This window comes from Candida parapsilosis, contig 005809 (assembly GCF_000182765.1).
Source record: "Candida parapsilosis strain CDC317 annotated contig 005809".
NCBI lineage: Eukaryota > Fungi > Ascomycota > Pichiomycetes > Serinales > Debaryomycetaceae > Lodderomyces > Lodderomyces parapsilosis.
Window position 1 is genome coordinate 894228 of NW_023503281.1, and position 20132 is coordinate 914359.

The 20132-nt window shown below is 39.6% G+C and overlaps 11 protein-coding genes across 11 annotated transcripts; 6 read left to right on the forward strand and 5 right to left on the reverse strand. All coding sequences in view use genetic code 12, as the record gives it.

Annotated features, from left to right (window-relative positions):
• Positions 1–16: 16 nt before the first annotated feature.
• Positions 17–2794, reverse strand: MNL1 (Mnl1p; the record flags this gene model as incomplete). The annotated part of the gene is made up of 1 exon (XM_036809316.1): positions 17–2794. The coding sequence occupies one exon, from the start codon at positions 2792–2794 to the stop codon at positions 17–19; it is 2778 nt and encodes a 925-aa protein (XP_036665965.1).
• A 1047-nt stretch (positions 2795–3841) lies between these two features.
• On the reverse strand, positions 3842–5842 carry CPAR2_204390 (uncharacterized protein; the record flags this gene model as incomplete). The annotated part of the gene is made up of 1 exon (XM_036809317.1): positions 3842–5842. The coding sequence occupies one exon, from the start codon at positions 5840–5842 to the stop codon at positions 3842–3844; it is 2001 nt and encodes a 666-aa protein (XP_036665966.1).
• Positions 5843–6478: 636 nt separating this feature from the next.
• Positions 6479–6976, forward strand: CPAR2_204400 (guanine nucleotide exchange factor; the record flags this gene model as incomplete). The annotated part of the gene is made up of 1 exon (XM_036809318.1): positions 6479–6976. One exon carries the CDS (start codon positions 6479–6481, stop codon positions 6974–6976), a length of 498 nt encoding a protein of 165 aa, XP_036665967.1.
• Positions 6977–7338: 362 nt separating this feature from the next.
• CPAR2_204410 (uncharacterized protein) lies at positions 7339–7947 on the forward strand (the record flags this gene model as incomplete). The annotated part of the gene is made up of 1 exon (XM_036809319.1): positions 7339–7947. One exon carries the CDS (start codon positions 7339–7341, stop codon positions 7945–7947), a length of 609 nt encoding a protein of 202 aa, XP_036665968.1.
• Positions 7948–9155: 1208 nt separating this feature from the next.
• On the forward strand, positions 9156–11270 carry CPAR2_204420 (uncharacterized protein; the record flags this gene model as incomplete). The annotated part of the gene is made up of 1 exon (XM_036809320.1): positions 9156–11270. The coding sequence occupies one exon, from the start codon at positions 9156–9158 to the stop codon at positions 11268–11270; it is 2115 nt and encodes a 704-aa protein (XP_036665969.1).
• A 333-nt stretch (positions 11271–11603) lies between these two features.
• CPAR2_204430 (GMC family oxidoreductase) lies at positions 11604–13718 on the forward strand (the record flags this gene model as incomplete). The annotated part of the gene is made up of 1 exon (XM_036809321.1): positions 11604–13718. The coding sequence occupies one exon, from the start codon at positions 11604–11606 to the stop codon at positions 13716–13718; it is 2115 nt and encodes a 704-aa protein (XP_036665970.1).
• A 115-nt stretch (positions 13719–13833) lies between these two features.
• CPAR2_204440 (uncharacterized protein) lies at positions 13834–15120 on the reverse strand (the record flags this gene model as incomplete). The annotated part of the gene is made up of 1 exon (XM_036809322.1): positions 13834–15120. The coding sequence occupies one exon, from the start codon at positions 15118–15120 to the stop codon at positions 13834–13836; it is 1287 nt and encodes a 428-aa protein (XP_036665971.1).
• A 242-nt stretch (positions 15121–15362) lies between these two features.
• Positions 15363–16259, reverse strand: CPAR2_204450 (uncharacterized protein; the record flags this gene model as incomplete). Its single annotated transcript, XM_036809325.1, has 1 exon — positions 15363–16259. One exon carries the CDS (start codon positions 16257–16259, stop codon positions 15363–15365), a length of 897 nt encoding a protein of 298 aa, XP_036665972.1.
• A 161-nt stretch (positions 16260–16420) lies between these two features.
• Positions 16421–16930, forward strand: CPAR2_204460 (3-hydroxyanthranilate 3,4-dioxygenase; the record flags this gene model as incomplete). The annotated part of the gene is made up of 1 exon (XM_036809326.1): positions 16421–16930. One exon carries the CDS (start codon positions 16421–16423, stop codon positions 16928–16930), a length of 510 nt encoding a protein of 169 aa, XP_036665973.1.
• A 170-nt stretch (positions 16931–17100) lies between these two features.
• Positions 17101–17760, reverse strand: CPAR2_204470 (uncharacterized protein; the record flags this gene model as incomplete). Its single annotated transcript, XM_036809327.1, has 1 exon — positions 17101–17760. The coding sequence occupies one exon, from the start codon at positions 17758–17760 to the stop codon at positions 17101–17103; it is 660 nt and encodes a 219-aa protein (XP_036665974.1).
• A 520-nt stretch (positions 17761–18280) lies between these two features.
• CPAR2_204480 (uncharacterized protein) lies at positions 18281–19135 on the forward strand (the record flags this gene model as incomplete). The annotated part of the gene is made up of 1 exon (XM_036809328.1): positions 18281–19135. One exon carries the CDS (start codon positions 18281–18283, stop codon positions 19133–19135), a length of 855 nt encoding a protein of 284 aa, XP_036665975.1.
• Between the last annotated feature and the right edge of the window lie 997 nt (positions 19136–20132).

Sequence of the window (20132 nt, forward strand, 5' to 3'; positions counted from 1 at the left end):
TCACTTTTTCTGCCACCTAGATATCATCAACTATTTGAGCCTCTTCCTCCTCTTCCTCCTTAACAACACCATTATCGCTAGCATTATGAATTTTCAAATGTTGCTGAAGATTATCCGACCGACTAAACTTCTTATTACATTTGGGACAATCAAATGGTTTTTCAAAAGTATGCAAAGATCGAAAATGACGCTTTAAATGCTCATGTCGTTTAAACCGCCTTGAACAATAATTGCACAAATAAATCTTGGATTCATCATTCAAATCAGCCTCCTTGTTTTCTTTTCTACCGCGTGTTCGATTCTTGGAATTGATAATTGCTGTGGGAAAAATCTTGGTGTCGGGTGGTAAATCCAATGATGCTAAATCAACGTCAACTTCAACTCCTTTGGAAATCATTGTTGCCACCGGTGTGTCCAACGATGCAATGATTGGCTCTTCGTCGAGTGGGATTATATCACGATCATTATCGTTGTCCTTTTCCTTATCCTTCTTGGTAATTTTCGATGACGATTTTTTGCTATTTTTCAGCATAATCTTGGATCCCAAAATACGCTTGGATGCAGTTGCCAATGTTGACGTAGATTGCGGCGGTGCTGGATTTGGTGGTGGTGGCATTGTAGACGTAGAAGACTCTGCCTGGTCATCGTTCTCATTCAAAACCAAGCTCTGGCCAGCTAAAGATGATGATGCGTTGGAGGAATTGACACTGATATTGGTTACACTAGTACTATCAGCAATCGAATTGTTGCTGCTAGCACCTCTGCCCCTTTGACTGTTTTTGCCAAAAAACAAGGACGACGTCGCTGGTGCATTGTTGGATTGTTGTGGCATTTGCGATTGGTCCTCTTTTGACTTTTCGCGTTTCGGTTTTCTATAGTTTGATCCAATTGCCTTTCTTTTACCTACATTTTCAAACAATGCCGCATAATCAGGCTCAGCAATATTTTGTGAGGATTCAGAAGTGGTGTTTTCCAAATTGATAGGACCACCAGTCATAAATGACGGTGTTCCACTTGACGCTTGTCCAGAACCAACATTTGTTGTATCCAAACTCTCACTTTCTTGTAGTAAAGGCTCTTTTTCACCAATTTTAGGACTGCTTTCAACTTCATCTTGCTTAGATGACTTGAATCTCGTAAACAAACTTCGTTTAGATGTCTTTTGTTTCTTAGGTAATTCAAACTCAGGTTCAAGCTCTGAACCTATTGTCAAATTTGAGTTGTCTACGGCTGAGCTCAAAAATTGGTTCGATATTTCATCCATATTCACATCATCATTGTTATCCATCTTGTCATCAACATCATCTGCTACTTGATTCTGACTCGAGTTCAAAGCTGAGTTGGACTTGAATATTGACCGAATTAAGTGTCGTGGCTGATTAGGTGTAGCATTATTGCTCATAACTGGTTGTGTTGAGTTACCAGGAGGTGACCTTTGCGACTGACTCCGATCACCCATAAACGGAATCATATTGGAGATAGAATTGGTGAAACTAGTGTATCTCGCATTACGTTGTTGCTGTTGTTGCGACCGCTGGCTATCCAACGAAGGTCTTCCAAATATATCCAGGGATGGTCCATTCAATGACAGCAGTTGTTGATCCAAAGAATTTCTGGTAAAGAATTGTTGTGCTGAGAAAAAAGATGGCTGTGTCGAGTGTAATGAAGATACAGAGTGTGTATTGGAAGTGGTTGTTGTAATTGGTGACATCTCCTGGAACGAAGACGAATTGTTCTGTGCATGAGCTTGTTGTTGATACTGAAACTGTTGGAGTGATTGCTGCTGCTGTTGTTGTTGCTGTTGCTGTTGCTGATGTAATTGTGGATGCAAATGTTGGTTGATCACATTGGCAGCGTAATAGGAATCTATAGACCCATTTCTTAATCTCCCCTTGAATAGTTGACTCTCGTTGTCAACAAAGCTGCGTCTATTGATTGCCTTATTTCCATCAAAATTGTTATTCCCCATGTATTGTATATTTTGAACAGATGAAACTCTTGATGCATCATCAAACGGGCTAATGTTGAACTCGCTTGGTTGCACGGGGCTCTTCAAGTGGTTATTGTGATGGCCAGTGATATTGCTATGACTAATGATAGAAGATCTATTATCGTGATGAGGTAGCATGTTGTTACTGGTGATGATTGAGTTATTATCTGGACCTTGGTCAAAATAGAGATCCAGTTCGATGGTGAATGGAGGCGAATCATCAAGCTCCATATTGTCCCCTTGTTGAAGAAATGCTCCAGGCATGCCCTTTGGGCCAACCTTGGTGTTCCCGCTACCATCAAATTCATCTTGTTGGTGTTGTAGCTGATTGTAAGGTTGTCCATGTTGTCGTGACGAATCAGACCCTAGTCCGGAGTTCAAAAGCTGAGTATCACTATCATTATTCGATAGTAGGTTTTCCTGTATCTGCGGTACTTGCTGCTGTTGCTGTTGCTGTGAAGATAGTTGCTGTGGAAGCTGTTGTTGTGTTTTCAAAAGGAAATCAAAATTGATATCATTCAATTGAAACTCCGCCAAAGTTGCGTCACCTAAACTGTCCTGTTGGAAACCATTGGTATTGAAATTAGTAGTTGGCTTTGAATACAGTGAATATAACTGGGCATAGTCATCATCCGTTTGACGATAATTTTGCGGAGCAAAACTTTGGTTTTGATTACCAGAATCAGGTGTAATGACAAAGTCATCTACAAAAGCAGCCTTCTGATTAGTGTCAACATTAGCTTTGGTAGAAAGGTCGGCGTAAAACTCAGACGCCAACTGATCCATATCCTGATTTAGATCCATAGCAGAAAAGGGAGTGTTGAGTGAAATTGGTGGGTGGTAAGGGAAAGCCGTAGCTGATGAGGTGGATCTTTCTGGCTATGTGGTATAAGGGGCAACCCTGCTAATCAGAAGCGTATTACAAAGGACAATGATGCTAAAGGACTGCGGAAGGAAGAATATACGGTTGTTTTGATTAGATTGGACGGGGAAGTGTGTTTTCAGTGCTGTTTGTGTTTGACAATCTTGGTTGTTCCTATGACTTTCCCTTTCCCTTTGCTTTAAGAAAATATTTAATTGTATTGTGTGTGCGTAGTAGTAGTAATTATAAAATCATACAATCATCCATAGAGAGGTACTAAAATATACTTTTTGACTAAATACTTTACTACTAACTTACTAAGAAACTTACTTGCTTATTCACTTACTCATACCAACCAATACAAGACTACATTGCCCATGGCATCTAACCTCCTTACTCAGGTATACGCAACTTTATATAGCTAAACAAACTTTGTTCGTTAAGTAGTGTCCTTTCTTGTCACGCGAATCTGCATTACAGCAGTTTCCTTTCCAAATACTGCTCAATACTCTAAAAAAAGAATGTAGTCTAAAACACCTCTTTCTACATGCTTAGTTATTATCACCGAGTATCGCCGAAACATCTTTTCACGCTTACAGTTCACACGTCTATTGCAATGCCACTTCGGTCATAAGTCCCGTATATTGTCTAATTTTTTACCAGTTCCAGAATAGCCGATTCATAAAGAGTATACATAGCGCAGTAGTGCCCTTTATATGCAGTATCGACAGATCATTCCAAATAAATGGGAAAGAGGCTTATGCCAACACACACACATAATAATAATGTCTGACGATGGTTTGCAAACCACAATCTTTGCATCTGTATAGGTGGATATACCCCTTTATGGCCATGTTGCTAATCTAGAATGCTTTTCAAAGTCGAAGAGGTAGGTAAGCAATCCATTTATATTACATGAAAATTACATAATCAATACATGACAAAGCACACAACAGTAGCCCTCTTTATTACTAAGCTCACCTTTTACCTCATTCCTTTGATCCCGATGGAATCCTTTGTCTGAGAATGGTATCTCTTTCTTGTGGACGATCTATATCAATCTCATTAGTAGTTTCTCCGTCAATATTATCATTTTGCAACAACAGCTCAGTCTGATAACTACTTGAGTCAGTATCACCGCTGGCAGTATCCGGGTTCATGATTTTCAAAATCGATCTTCTTTTACTGCTAACCAATACTTGTACATCCATATCATCGTCAATCGATTTGGCATCGAAGTTAGCGCCATTGTGTAGTCTCGAGGCAGTTTTGGCAACTTCCGTAACTACCTCATCGTCAATCAAATCGCTTCCCATTAATTGCTCTGACTTGGTCAACCGCTTACTCTTAAACTTCGTTTGTTCTTTATTCTTCATTACCGGACTCGTTGGTGGAGTTTGGGAAAAGCTGAACGATTTGCGTAAGTTACGCACGGATTTGTGTACAAAGGGATTATTTGGATCCAAGCTAGGTCGCAAGCTTTTTACTTCCAGCATCGTCGTTGACCTTGTTATTGCCTCATCTTGCTCCTGATTTTCATCACCAGCATGACTCTCTTCATCATCAACAGTGTTTAGAGTTTCATTTGAAGCAAGATAACTGTTTCTTAGTCTACCTCTATCAAAATCTTGCCTCTTTTTCATCCATGAATCAATTGATGCAGCACCGCTCAATGTTGAGTTCGAGTCATCATCGTGCAAATATAGTGGTAATAGATGATGGTTACCAGCAGAAAACGAAGCTGGTGGATCAACATAATCAAATTTATAGTCAATTTCATTATAAGCGGGGTTCTCTTCTTGTGATTTTGATTTCCTCCTTTTATACATGTAGAAAAATACAAGAACTCCCGTGATTAAAGATACAAAAAAGATCGGTAGTACCGTTCCCAAAATAATCTTTTCTTTATTGTTGGATTTGGAGCTTGAGTGGGTATCACTTGTTATATTCAATGGTTTTGTGTTTTCTTTGACATTGTCCACAGGTTCAAATGTATCGACGTCGTATAAATTGACTTGGTATTCTTGACTAACCATACGTTTATCGTTTAAATTTGTGGTCGAGTTAATCACGACCAATGTCGAAAATATAGTAGCGGCACCCAAAACTTCGTCTAATTGAAACCCATCTGCTTCTGTGGCATTCCATTTCCAATCATTCGTATTCATTTGCAATTTGGCATACTTTGGTGTACTTTCTTCACCATTGAGATCACCCCCAATCATCAACACCTGATCAATGTGAAAATCATTGGAAATGCTATCGGTTTGTGCAAATGGCTCAAATAATGGAAGGGTCAATGGAAAAGTGCGCGTGTTGATTGTAATGTCATCCATTTTATCAACTGGTTTAAAAGACCAACCGGAATTAAAGTCCCATGTCGCTAGCTGATACATGTTCAACCATCCACTATTCAGCTCACCACCTATAATCAATTGTGACTGGACATTTGGCGCAATAATATTTGCAGCTCCATAAAATGGTTGCGGTTTCGTTGAAGTGGTGATATTGCTAACTTGACCAGAGGTTACATTGACCGATACCAATCTGTTTGTCGCTTCATTGGTTTTTCCACATAATCCACCATATATGTATAGTAAATCTGAAGTATCACTGTTGGTCAAGACTGTAGAATATTGATAAAATGAAGAGTCAGCCACTTTGTCAAAATCCAATTCAACTTCATTGTCCCAGGATTCGTTGCTATATTTCACAATGGCAAAGCTTCCGTCACCACATATGTCACTGTCCTGACTTGAATCGCTCTTTTTAAGTCCATAAAGTTCATCATTCAATATAAACAATGTCGAATTGTTTGGTGGTGGGGTCAAAGTAGTAACTTGTTGATTATTTTGCAAATTATTCTCCTCAGTAAACAGCCCATTCAAATTGAATCGTAGTTTTAGTAAATCATTGTTTTTCAAATGTAGGTAGACAAACCCTTGGTTGTAAGAATATAGACTATTCCAATTCTTATTGGCTCTTGACATTGGAAAAGATTAGATTTAACTGTGTGGAAATGATGACGGGTGGGGTGATGTAATTTCGACAGTCAAAATTCTATAGCCAATCCCACAATGTTTCAAGTCCTCGGTGGTTCTTGTGTTTCTTCTGTTAACAAGTTCAAACTTGCTTCGTGATTTATCTTTGATTGTGCAAGATTGAATTTTATGAGCTCCAATTTTCTTTTGTTTACATTTTCGCCCATTGCGGAAATATTATTGCACATTGCATTGAATTGCAGCAACTTCCCTGCAAGACATTTGACGAGAAGAAGTAGTTCAACTCTAGCGAGTGATGCAACGAGGTAGGGTAATATGGTGACAACTATGCGTGACTGGACGCTTCAATTGAGTGGGATTGCTCACATTCGTTGTACACCACTTTGACTTGCCACTTCGAGCAAAACTTAGCCATAAAAGCTAGAAGATTTTCGTTGAAAATGGCAGATCTCCTTTTTATTTATGTCATTGAACTGTAATAGTTTTCAATGTCCTTAATGTTGATGATCTGATCGTGGCAATCAATTGCTTCTCTTGCGTTCTATTAGGAAAAAAAAAATTGGGCAGAAAAGAATAAATTCGAAGCAAACAATTTTGCAATTGTCATCATTGAATCAACACAGGATGCCCCTCAAGTCTCGAAATGAAATAGAGCTAGCACAGTACATTTCCTCAAAAACACTAATACTCCGATGTCCCTTTGCAAATTGTCACGCACGTATTATCGTCTATTCACTGAGTATACCGTCAGTAACTCTTAAAGAAGCCCCCCATTGTATCACTACAGATTCAAACAATTCAAGTCCAACACTCAACACATCAACAACCGCATTTTATCGCATCAATGACGTTTGGGATTTCGACAATATAGGTGTGAGTAAACCTTCGAAAGTGTTACCGGAACCAGTAGTAGTTGGCACTATTGGCAATATTGGCGATGAAGATAAGCAACAGCAACAGCAGCAAAAGGAAAAAATAGATGTAGAACGATTATTGATTTGCAGTGAATGTGACCGTGGTCCATTGGGATTTGCTGGGATTGCTGCGGGAGAAGACAAGGACCACAAGAATCTCAGGTATTTTTTGAGCGAGGATAGTGTCTTGTATGATGTGGGAGAGTAGACCAAGTATTCGTAAAGACTTGCTGATGAGGCATCTAGGGCAACAAACGAATTTACTATAGATGAATATTGATGCGTCATAGTGTCTCTACTTTCAATGTATGCAACTGCACTTGGCAATTGATTTTAGAAAATGTTTAGAAGAAAGCTATTCCAGCGTTGCTCCAATTCACACGTGAGAAGAAACGCTCACGTAGTATCTCTTGAAGAAACAGAAGTTCATTTTGTATCCTTTGGAACAATGGAAAATGCTTGCTGCATTTCTCTTTATTATTTCTATACAACTTCTCTGTTTTCATTCGTGTTGCCAAAAGCATAATTTTTTTGCAGCACCCTCCTCTTCTTTCTGCCCACACCAAAGCTATGGCCCCAAAGAAGACAGTATCACACGAAGAGAAACTTGAGCTATTACGTAGCTGGTTTCAATCAACCCATGACTTTTACACTTTGAAGGAAATTGAACAAAAAGCTAGCAAAGAGTGCAAGATTCCTGGAATGCAAGTCAAAGAGTTGGTGTCCAATTTGGTAGATGAAGGGATGATACAACAAGAAAAGAGTGGAACAACTAACTTGTACTGGTCTTTTCCGTACACAAACACGAAGAACAGAATCAACAAGGTGAAGCACTTGGAGCACAACTTGGAAACGAAAAGAAAGCTTCGTGAACAATTGCAACGAGAATTGGAAATAATACGTATTGAAAGAAGTGCTGATGTGTGCCCTGAAAGGGAAAATCAATTAAGAGATCTAGAAATTTTGCGTGTTGAGATTTATCAATTAACGGAGCAAAATAAGCAACTTCAACAGTATCAACGATTGGAAAAATTGAAAGAGGGCATCGAGTTCTTGTCCGATCTGATTGAAACAATGCTTACATGGTTATCTGAACAGTCTGGTCTTCAAAAGTCAGAATTGAAAAAAGAGATGGGCATACCTTTAGATTTGGATGAGTATGCATTAAAGCCGGTTTGATATGCACGGAGCGGATTTAAAGAGAAGCTGTGTCGAGGTTTGACACAAAACATTCGAATTTCCGCCTCTGCAGTAAGAAAAGTGAATTTACTGATAAAAGTGAATCTGGCTCCCTTTTTGCTTGCAAATTTTGACTTTAAACAAGATGGTAAAGTTGTATCTCACAAGCAAATTAAAGGAGCCCAGCCAAGTTACACAAAATTTAAATACAATTCTTTATTCATCACTATGTTAGAATTTCCTCCTTTCATATAATGAAGCAAATCCAAGTATCGTCCTTAGGCTAGTCATAGTCCTGAACGCTATCCCAATCCATTATTTCTCAATATGCGTACCGAGGATATCGTGGTGTTCGCAACAAAGTCATACGATACATTTTTATCTCCACCAAAACGCAAATTGAATTATATGTACCAATTTTGTGTCAACTAAATAATGCACATGTCAAATTCAAAGAGAGAATTTTCTTACCTAGTTTGGAAGGGCTAAAGTCCCCTTACTATAATGTCCCATTTAAAGCTTTCTACAACACGATGTTGATCAAACTGCAATACTGTTAACCAATAAATGAAATCAACTGATTTTGTACTAGTCTATTGTCATACCATTTTTTTTTTAAACTCCGCTCACACAAGCACAGGAAAAAAAAAAGGAAATTGATTTGCATATTGCGTATCCGTGGTTGCAAATACATCTGCATGTGAAAGATTAAACGGCGTCTTGCTTTGGTTCATATAACTGCTACTACAGCAGGAAAAGCCAGTCACATAGAATCTCAATGATATTGTGCTGCCATTTTCGCATTTGGCTATTGATGAGTATAAACAATATATCACATGATATCCGTCAATAAAATTATCCGATATTGTTTTCCTTCTTTCTTACAGGGGTTCCATTGTTGAAAATTAACAAGTAATTGAAGCGGGGGTAGAAAAAGAAAAAGAGAATGTGAAAAAAGAAAAAAGAATAAAAAAAAAAAGTGCGGAAAATTAAAGCGACGCATACTATAGGAACGTATAAAATCACACCAGTTGACCAAATTTATTGTTATTCGATGTTACTACAATTCAAATATTTACCCCACGTTTTCCTTGTTGAAAGATATACCAATTATTTGATTTCCCCCTCAATACTTATCAAAGATACAAACATCTAACTCTTAACCAACACTACTACCAGCACACCAACTAGAACCCAACTACGTTATCATGGCTTCGTTTTTACCAGATGTTGCGGAACCAAAGCATGTAAAAATATTTGCTGCCCTCGCTGATGGAATCCTTCACGACACTTCTCCTGCCTTGATCAAAGAAGTGGTTGGTGACCATTTGACAGAAGAGGAATGCGAAGAGTATGCTGAAACCTTTAGCAGACCATCCGAGATCCCCGAGTTTGAGGAAAGAATCTTGTTTGCCGTTAATAACAACACCACAGAAGCATCACGTTTGTTCATTATCTTGATGTCAGCATTGGATTCAAGAATAATTGCACCAACTTTAACCAATTCCATGAAATTGGTCAAACATATGACTTTAAAAGAACGTGAGGAATTGATGGCATCTTGGCGTGACTCACCTATTCCAGCCAAGAGAAGATTATTCAGATTGGTACATGCTTTAACATTGAATACTATGGCGATATTGGGTGATGAATTACATTACCAAGCCATCCGCTACCCAGGTAAAGAATTGAAAGACAAGCCATACGAAGGTTTCCAAGCTGACCCATTTAGATATGATATGTTGCCCAAACCAGAATTTGAAGATGCAGAGTTGCACTTGACTGACATTGATGTCATAATCATTGGATCTGGTGCGGGCGCCGGTGTTGTTGCTCACACTTTGGCCAACGACGGTTACAAGAGTTTGGTTTTGGAGAAAGGAAAGTACTTTTCACCATCAGAATTCAACTTTACTGATAAAGAAGGTCTTGAGACCCTCTTTCAAGGTCACGGATTGCTCACTTCAACCAATAATGAGATTTTTGTCTTGGCTGGCTCCACTTTTGGTGGAGGAACTACAGTGAATTGGTCTGCATGTTTGAGGACTCCATTTAAAGTGAGAAAAGAATGGTATGATGATTACGGATTAGACTTTGCTGCCACGGACTCTTACGACAAGTGTCAAGATTACGTGTGGAAACAAATGGGTGCCTCAACCGAAGGAATTAAACACTCTTTGGCTAACGAAATAGTTATTGAAGGTGGTAAAAAATTGGGCTACGCTAGCAAAGCCATTGAACAAAACTCAGGTGGCCACCCGGGTCACTCATGTGGATTCTGTCATATTGGCTGTAAGCATGGTATCAAACAAGGCTCTTCAGTCAATTGGTTCAGAGATGCAGCCGCAAATGGCTCCAAATTCATGGATCAGGTAAGAGTGCTTCAGATTTTGCACAAAAAAGGAGTTGCTGTAGGTCTCTTGTGTCAAGATGAAGTCACTGGAAGAAAATTCAAAATCACCGGTCCTAAGAAGTTTGTGGTTGCTGGTGGTTCATTAAACACTCCGGTTGTTTTACAAAATTCTGGATTCAAAAACAAACACATTGGTAAAAACTTGACATTACACCCTGTCACCACTGTGTTTGGTGATTTTGGTCAAGACGTTGAGGCTGACCACTTTGATAACTCAATTATGACTTCGGTTTGTACTCAAGTTGACGATTTGGATGGAAAAGCTCACGGTGCCAAGATTGAAACCATATTAAACACTCCATTTATTCAAGCTGCACTTTTACCTTGGAGAGGAAGTGACGAAGCTAGGAAAGATTTGTTGCGATACAACCACATGTGCGCAATGTTGTTAATTACTCGTGATACTTCCACTGGTTCGGTTTCGGCTGATCCAAAGAGACCTGAAGCATTATACATTGACTACAACGTCAGCAAGTACGATAGAAACGCCCTTTTGCAAGCGTTCCTTGTTACCTCGGACATGTTGTATATTGAAGGTGCTCAAAGAATTTTAAGTCCTCAACCTTGGGTTCCAATCTTTGAATCAAAGATTCCAAAGGACAAGAGATCCATCACTGACAAAGATTATGTTGAATGGAGAGAAAAGGTTGCCAAGATCCCATTTGATAGTTATGGAACTCCGTATGGTTCTGCTCATCAAATGTCGAGCTGCAGAATGTCTGGTAAAGGTCCTAAATATGGTGCTTGTGACACCAAAGGTAAGCTCTTTGAGGCATCCAACATTTACATCGCAGATGCTAGTTGTATGCCAACTGCTTCCGGTGCTAATCCAATGATTTCTACAATGGCTATTGCTAGGCACGTTGCACTTGGCTTGTGTGATGATTTGAAGACAAAGGCCAGGTTCTAAACTCACCAATTACTATTTTAAATGTATTATGAATGATACATTATTTAGCAAATATTACTTTACATCGACTAGTAGAAGTTTACTCTGACCATTGAGACTGAAAGAACAAACACAAAATACACCTTATCTCCGTAAAGTGAATTTCCGAGAAAAGAAAAAGAGATGAAATTTGTGGAGTAGGATCTCGTATCACATGCGGAGTTAATAACAATGTTGAAACCATAAATATTTCCTTCCCCACTACTTTGTTGAAACTTTTATATATAAGGCAATAGCAGCTACGACTTTCATCTACATGTGGAACATTTGACAAGTTCATCCACTCGAGCAATCATGACCTCAACGGCACCGCCTCTTGCGGAACAGAGACATATCGATTTATTTGCTGCCCTTTCAGATGGAGTGATTCACGATGCTCCCGTTGCCCTAATCAAGGAAATCGTTGGTGACTCTTTAACAGTAGCAGAAATTGAAGAATATGCTACGACTTTCAACAAACCCTCGCAAATCCCTGGATTCAAGGAGAAGCTTTTATATATAATAAACAACAATACTACTGAAGCAACAGGTAAATTTATCACCTTGATGAACATTTTGGATTCGAAAATATTCGCCCCACTTTTGACAAATTCATGGACTTTAGCAAAGGACATGTCTGTGGAGCAGCGTGAGCAATTGATGGCTTCGTTGAGGGACTCTCCTGTGTTTGCCAAACGAGCATTATTCAAAACAGTACTTGCTTTGACACTCAATACATTAGTAATCTTAGGTAATGAGTTGCATTACAAAGCTATCCATTACCCTGGAAAAGAGTTGCGTGAAGAAGCATATAAAGGCTTCAAGCCTGATCCATTCAAGTATGTCATGTTGCAAAAACCCGAATTCGAAGGGGCGGAATTGTACTTGACAGATATTGATGTTGTTATAATTGGCTCTGGTGCTGGTGCTGGAGTAGTGGCGCATACTTTGGCAAATGACGGTTACAAGAGCTTAGTCTTGGAGAAGGGAAAGTACTACTCACCGTCAGAATTCAATTTCACCGACAATGAAGGATTAAAGGCACTTTATCAATCCCTGGGTACATTGGCATCCACCAATCTGCAAATTTCAATATTAGCAGGGTCCAATTTTGGAGGAGGAACGACTGTCAATTGGTCTGCCAGTTTCAAAACCCCGTTTAAAGTTAGAAAAGAGTGGTATGATGAATACGGATTAAATTTCGCAGCAACTGATTCCTACGACAAGTGTCAAGAATACGTTTTTAAACAAATGGGTGCATCTACAAAAGGAATTAAACACTCGTTTGGCAACCAAGTGATCATGAGTGGTTGTGACACATTGGGCTATTCTGCTAAAGAAATCAACCAAAACTCGGGCGGGCATCCCGCTCATCAGTGCGGATTTTGTTACTTAGGTTGTAAACATGGTATCAAACAAGGCTCGGCTGTTAACTGGTTTCGTGCGGCTGCTGCAACTGGTTCGAAGTTTATGGATCAGGTAAGAGTACTTCAAACCTTGCACAGAGACGGGGTCGCAACTAGTCTCTTATGTCAGGATCAAGCAACTGGTAGAAAGTTCAAGATCTCTGGTCCTAAAAAGTTCGTAGTCGCGGGCGGCTCATTAAATACCCCGGTTGTTTTGCAAAATTCTGGATTCAAAAACAAACACATTGGTAAAAATTTAAAGTTGCATCCTGCGATCACTGTGTTTGGCGATTTTGGCTCCGAGGTTCAAGCAGATCACCATAAAAATTCGATTATGACAGCTGTTTGCACTCAAATTGATGATTTGGATGGAAAAGCACATGGTGCTAAAATTGAAACTATATTGAACGCTCCATTTATTCAAGCTGCACTTTTGCCATGGAGAGGAAGTGATGAGATCAGAAAGGACTTATTGAAATACAATCAATTGTTTGGAATGATAGTAATAGCTCGTGATACCTCGAATGGCTCAGTGGCAGGTGATCCACAAAGACCTGAATCGTTGTACATTGATTACAGTGTCAACAAATTTGACAGAAATGTTCTTTTACAAGGACTACTTGTGACGGCAGATATTCTTTACATTGAAGGCGCTGAGAGGATTTTGAGTCCTCAGTCGTCGATTCCAGTCTTCGAGTCAAAGGTTTCAAAAGATAAACGTTCCATAACCGATAGAGACTATGTTGAATGGAGAGAAAAAGTTGCCAAAACACCGCTTGACAGTTATGGAGTCCCATATGGTTCTGCTCATCAAATGTCGAGCTGCAGAATGTCTGGTAAAGGTCCTAAATATGGTGCTTGTGACACCAAAGGTAAGCTCTTTGAGGCGTCCAACATTTACATCGCAGATGCTAGTTGTATGCCAACTGCCTCAGGAGTCAACCCCATGGTGACGACAATGAGTGTAGCAAGACATGTTGGACTTTGCTTGTGTGATGATTTGAAAGAGAAGGCTAGGTTGTAGATTATGCCACGGTACAGGCAGCTAGACGATACATTTTTAATTCTAAGTAACTTTGACAGTCAAATATTTTACAAGTAGATAAATCCTATCCTCAAAATACATAGCCTTTGCTTTTTCAGCGATAGCCCTGTTGGTTGTAAAATCCAGTCTGTTGTTGTTGCCCAAACCCGGTGAACTGAGGTTGACCAGGTTGGCCAAAACCAGTGAATTGCTGTTGAGGAGGCTGTTGAGGCTGTTGCGCAAAGCCGAATCCAGGTTGACTCAATCCCGTCTGTGATGGCTGCATCAAACCATTTTGTTGAGGAAAGTACAGCTGTGTCTGCTGCTGTACCCCTTGAGACTGTGGTGACATCGTTGTTGGTTGGTTGTACAAAGACATGATACCTTGTTTGTTGGTTTGTTGGGCAATTAATTGCGGGTTGGTCATGCCCATTAATTGTTGTTGGTGTTGTGGGTTATTTGGATCCAAGTATTCTTGACCATTTGAATCGACGTAAGACACTTGACCAGTTACTGGATCGGTATATTGGTAAATTTGGGGAGTTGCTGCTTGTATCCCTGTTGGCATTGATGACACTGTTGTTGATCCAGCTGTAGACCCAGGATTACTCCACCAATCTGAAGTAGACGACACAGCACCCGTTGATGTCGTTGACTGTGCTTGAGTGGTAGATGGACGTGGTCTACTTGGTAATCCCGGGGCTATTTCTTCTTTTCCCGGATTGATTTTAGCATCTTGTTTGTAAATATCTATAGCCAACTCAACGTCCCCATTAGCTAACAATAAACTTTCCAATGCTGCGTCTCTATCTTGGTACCCAAAGGTGCGCATTTGATTTTGTTGAGCTTGATATTGACTATATTCATATGTTGTCAATTTTCGATGTGTCAACTTGGGTAACTGTTGTATACTTCTAGTACTGTTTGACCTCAGTCTTGCCGAGCGTCGAGAGTGACTGTCATCGTTGCTATATTTGCTCATTCTGTCATCGTCAAACTCAGACGGGTCCACATCGTCATCACGAAATTTGCCCAAGATATATTTGTCTCTTATATATTGTTCAACTGCGGCAATGTCATCATCACCATCAAAGGGGAAAGGAATTCTCTTGGGGTTCCATCTTTTCTTGGCTCGAGCATTTCCCACTCTACGCAAATTGTCCACTTGTTGTTGTGACCACTTATCCAAGGTTAAAGATTTAACTTTTGATATTTTATAATGAGGAGGGCCGAGAACACGTCTGTGAACCGAAGCACATCTTCCACAAAGAAATATTCCTAAATTGTATGATGCCCATGTTGGGTACTCTGCGCCACATTCACCGCATCTGTTGTCGTTACCCCTACTGTTGACGACATCCAATAACTGCTTCTCTATATCCTTTTGATATTTCTTTGACATGTTCAATCAAGCTATGGAATGTGGGATTGGTATGCGGTGCCTCTAGTGTTCTTCTTTTTTTTTTGCAGTTCGATTTAAAGGAAAAGTGGCTTTTTGTTCGGTCAGGCTAGTTCGGTTATTTGGTGAGTTCTTTTCTTTTTTTTGCTTCTACAAATGGGAGAAAAGTTCTGGATCACATGTCACAACACAAATTCTCTATACAATTTACGTTAAATCTTCGTACAACAGCTATTAAGGCTTTCCTATATTAGCGGTAGTGATGTTGAAGTCATTTGATACATATTTCGTATCGTTAACTCATTAACAACTATAGGTATATCTTTTGTGAATTGGCTAATGTCTAAGGCGGTGACGTGCTGATTGATTTTGTCAACCTCTCCAACTGACATGCTTTTTCTAATGACATATCCCGTTGCAACTGACACGTGCATAGGGTCATTCAATAACTCAGGAAATTGCACCTGGGCATTTGATTTTTCGGCTGATGTTTTGCAACCCTCTATTAAATTATTAAAATAGCTTAACGAGTCGGGAGTTTGATTGATTTCAATTGTGCAAAACAATGAGTCTTTCAATGGACTCTTACAAATAGACATCGTACTTTGAAATGATAGACGAATTGATGGTTTTGAGTTATCGAGAAGCTTCAAAAGAGGCGACTGATTCTTGGCCAAGTCGGCCTTGTAGATCAAATTGGCTGGAGGCTTTATGCTATTCAATCTCTCGCGCATGAGGCTAGTATACTGTGACTCGTACTCTTCCTTCATGTGCAAGGTGGGGAAAATCGTTATATGATGCTTCTCCACTCGAAAAGGGTCCTTATTTGGTGCAACAAATTTGTAGTTCTGTGACAATGCAGGAATTTGTGAGACGACATAGTTCACGGCTTTTTCGAGCTGAGATAGGGCCGTAACTGAAGGAGTCCACGGCATCGATGTAAATATTGCCGACACTTTCGACGCCGAGTGCATGTTTTGGTATTGTTGCAGGAATATTTGAATAGGAGGTGGTGTCGGTAATGGTTGAGATTGCAACAGATGTAGCTCCCCTATTCTCTTCAATGTGTGTGCGCTTACAAGCCCTTCTTCTTCTTCTTCTTGGCTGTCCGAATCTGAAGTATAATTTTGGATTAGGTCCATCTCATGAACTCACAATTATTAGTTTTAAGTGGTAGCAGTAAATGATAAATTTTCCTTGAGACCCACTTCGGATCGGCAAACCGATTCTCGTGATTTCCAAGAATTTCCAAACTCAATGTGTCATTCGACGTTAGCCCTCTAAGAGTATAACCATTGTTTAAATGTTGCCTTCACCAATAAACATTCATAAGTGGGTAGAGGAGAATGAGGATAAGTTGAAGCCACCAGTTAACAACTTTTGCTTGCATAGGGGTGGTTTCACAGTGATGATTGTTGGCGGACCCAATGAAAGAAGTGATTACCATATTAATCAAACACCAGAGTATTTTTATCAATACAAAGGAACCATGTGCTTGAAAGTCGTTGATGACGGGAAGTTCAGAGACATTTTAATTCACGAAGGTGACTCATTTTTATTGCCACCCAACACCCCTCATAACCCTTGTCGTTACAAGGATACCATTGGGATAGTTGTCGAGCAAGATCGTCCAGAGAGTGTTAATGATGCAATCAGATGGTATTGTAGCAATTGTGAAGATGTTGTATATCACAAGGACTTTTATTTGACTGATTTGGGAACCCAAATCAAAGAAGCCATTGTTGCCTTTGATTCAAATATTGATGCCAAAACTTGCAAAAAATGTGGGCACATAAATTCATCAAAGAGATAGCGGGGTACCTATGGTGAGGGCTGCATGCTGCATACTTTTTTTTTATCATTTTCATCAACAAAGGTCCTGCCGCATAATCGAGGGAGAACACTTTCTCGGAAGTTCATCTAATACATTGGTTTGTTAATTTCTATGTCTATACTCTAAGTCTAAGTAGTTCTAATCGAAAGTTAGGTTAGTTTCTCCCTAACGTACAATTTTTCACCCTTGTCAAACACCCAGTCAACAACATGTTCAACTGGTTCGTCAAAAACATAAGGCAACAAGGGTACAATTCCCAATCCGATGGCTACGGGACCATAGGTTTTCAATGTCTTATTTCCTGAGTTTTTGAAAATGTATGATGAGTAACGAACAGCACTGTGAATGGTGAACGCTGGCAATCCCATCGAAGCAACACTTTGAAATATTCCTCGCTTCAAAGCACTCAATCTCCAATCGGAATCAACTAAGCTATGAGTTTGCTTGAATGTTTCAGCTGCAACCAAATCTGGTTGGGGTTGCTTATTCCAAGGCTTTAAACCTGGAATGTATCTTCCCTCACTCTTCATCTTCGTGATCCAAGACGCATACGAAACATCTCCAATAATATAGAGCCAAGACACAGCGTACCCAGTCTTGACCAAATATGGATGTGCCACTGGTCTAAATGATTCACCTATATCTGAAGTGTAGGCCACGTATCTGTGAGATGCCAACAATATGGTTCTAAATCTGTTGGCATATGCAGCGTATCTCAACCCTGATTCTTGATCAGTTACTGATTGATCATCAACTGATCCCTTGACTTTCGATACTGTGCTGTTGATATCAGATGAAGCCGCTGACATTGTTGCTAGATGGGGTGGCAAAGTTGTTTAGATGTTGGTTGTTGCGAAGAGTGTGATTTTTTTGGCCGCAACAAAACCCGAATATTTTCTTTTTTAAATCCGACTAAATCGCACTTTATCTCCAGCATCAATAAGAAGGCCTTACGTTGTTGGGATGTGTATGTAGAGGTAAAGAATGGAACAGTAGAAAGAAAATTTATGGGCTAGTATCATTGAGCTTCTGAAATCACTTGCAGATGATATTTTGCCTTCCTTTTTCCAAAGATGTGAATCTAATGCCTTTGGTTGATCGTTTTCCCTGTAGGCATGCACGTTGTAGGAGAGGAGTCGGGTCCTCCATTATTAGGCATCTCATGCGTAATTGTATCTCCATCTTTACAAGGTATGGAATCCAAAACTTGGTTTTACATTTTGCCGGAGAACGTAAGAAAAGCAACTGCGAGACAACAAAGACAAACAAAAATTAAGATTACACTGCACATCCACAGCACACCCATACTCCTCAAGGAAGATCTTCACAATGAGACTCGTGCTAGTTATAAGATTCACCAATGCCCTATCATCAACGGAACAGATTCCTGACTTGTCAATACCGATTAGCATAAACTTTGATAAGGACGACGTCAACAAGTTGATCAGCACAACATGGTTGAAATCGACAATCAGGAGTAAATTGCCACAATGCTCAACTAAGCGTTTGAAATTGATTTACAATGGAAGAGTTTTGAACGAAAAGACTGATTTAGCAAAGGAAGTTTTTAAGCCACGGTTGGCAGCTTTATCAGAAAATGACTTGATATACATTCATTGTGTTGTGAGTGAGGAGTTAACAAGGAAGCAACTTGAAGACGAAAATAAATTAGACAACAAGCCGCAAGAAGTTACAACCACTCCCAATGTAATAGGTTTTGATCGTTTATTACAGCAAGGCTTTTCCAGAGAAGATGTCAATGATTTAAGGCAGCAATTTTATCAGATTTACGGACATGATTCTGCGGGTGGTGCGAGCAGTGAAATAGCTGACTTGGAAGAAGACGAAACGAGGCAAAGGAATTTGCGGCAATTGGAGGAACGATGGATTGAGTCGACGTCGAATAACGATGCGACTGATCAAGAAGCTATAACAAGCAACACCGCCCTGGCAGGACCCGAAACAGCTGATCAAGTACCGCCTCAGACCCCATTGGATACAGACGAGACAAGAGTCAATGAGGATTTACTACTTGGATTCTGTCTCGGTGTTTTTCTTGGAGTTATATCGGTCGTATTCCTTTTGATTGACGACACAGTTTTCAACAAACGACAAAAGATGGCAATCATAGCAGGTCTAGCCATTAATTTTTCGTTGGCATTAGTAAGAGGTTTGTGGTTGTAGTGAAAAATAGAGAAAAACCATCCCTAGCTCTCGTAATACAAAATGTTTGATCTACCAGCCCTCACTAAATTCGTTTAAATACGAACTTAACGAAAGGGCGTTAAGATGATCGCTTGTGTAAAATTTTAATCTCGCCAAAAGCTTGACGCTCGCCAACTCGTAAGGATATAAAAAGAACAGACAAGCAACACGGTTAAAGCTTTGGCTGCCGCACAAAGAAGAAGAAGAAGAAGAAGAAGAAAAAGAAGAGGTTTCCTGAAGTTTTTTTTTTTTTTTTGCGATGGTGAAGAAAAATTTTATCGCCGCAAGAGCGTGTGAAACCAGAAACAGATTTGATTGCGAGAGAATAGACACAAAGTTGTCATGATGCCAAAATACCGCCTCTGTAGACACACTCTGGGATCGTTAAAAGCGTGTAATGCCCGAATATTTTTACATAAACCTCTTAGTTATTACAGCAACAGCTCAATTGAAAAGGTGCCGATGATCACGTGATATGGTGAAGTGGGGTACGAAAAGTTGTCAATTTTTAGTGTAGTTAGGAACAGAGACGGGTAGATCTTAAATCGTATCAAAGTGTTGAGGCATTTTTGAATCTACATGTCAACATTATTCCAAACTAAAATCGATTTTGCCCAAAGAGGGAGGATTATGTTAGGGAAGAGGTAGGAACTACACCCCGCTTTCTCTGTGGCAAGTATACATTAACTCATTTCAATTCAAATTTGTGTGTCCCTAGTTGGTTAGTTAACCTCTCTTTTAATTTCTCAAAAATTTATCGGCTGACTGATTCCTACACTTCACAAAAATATGAGTGTATGTAGGTGTATGTTTTTTCCATTGTCTCTCTTGTTCACCACGAAAATTCAACTTTTTTATCAACTGAAAATTGTAGATACAATTCACCCACAATTTTTTCCTTTTTTTATTCTCATTCTTCAATTGAAAAACTATTCTATACTGCTACTTTCACAACTAGTGATAAACTACTGACTTT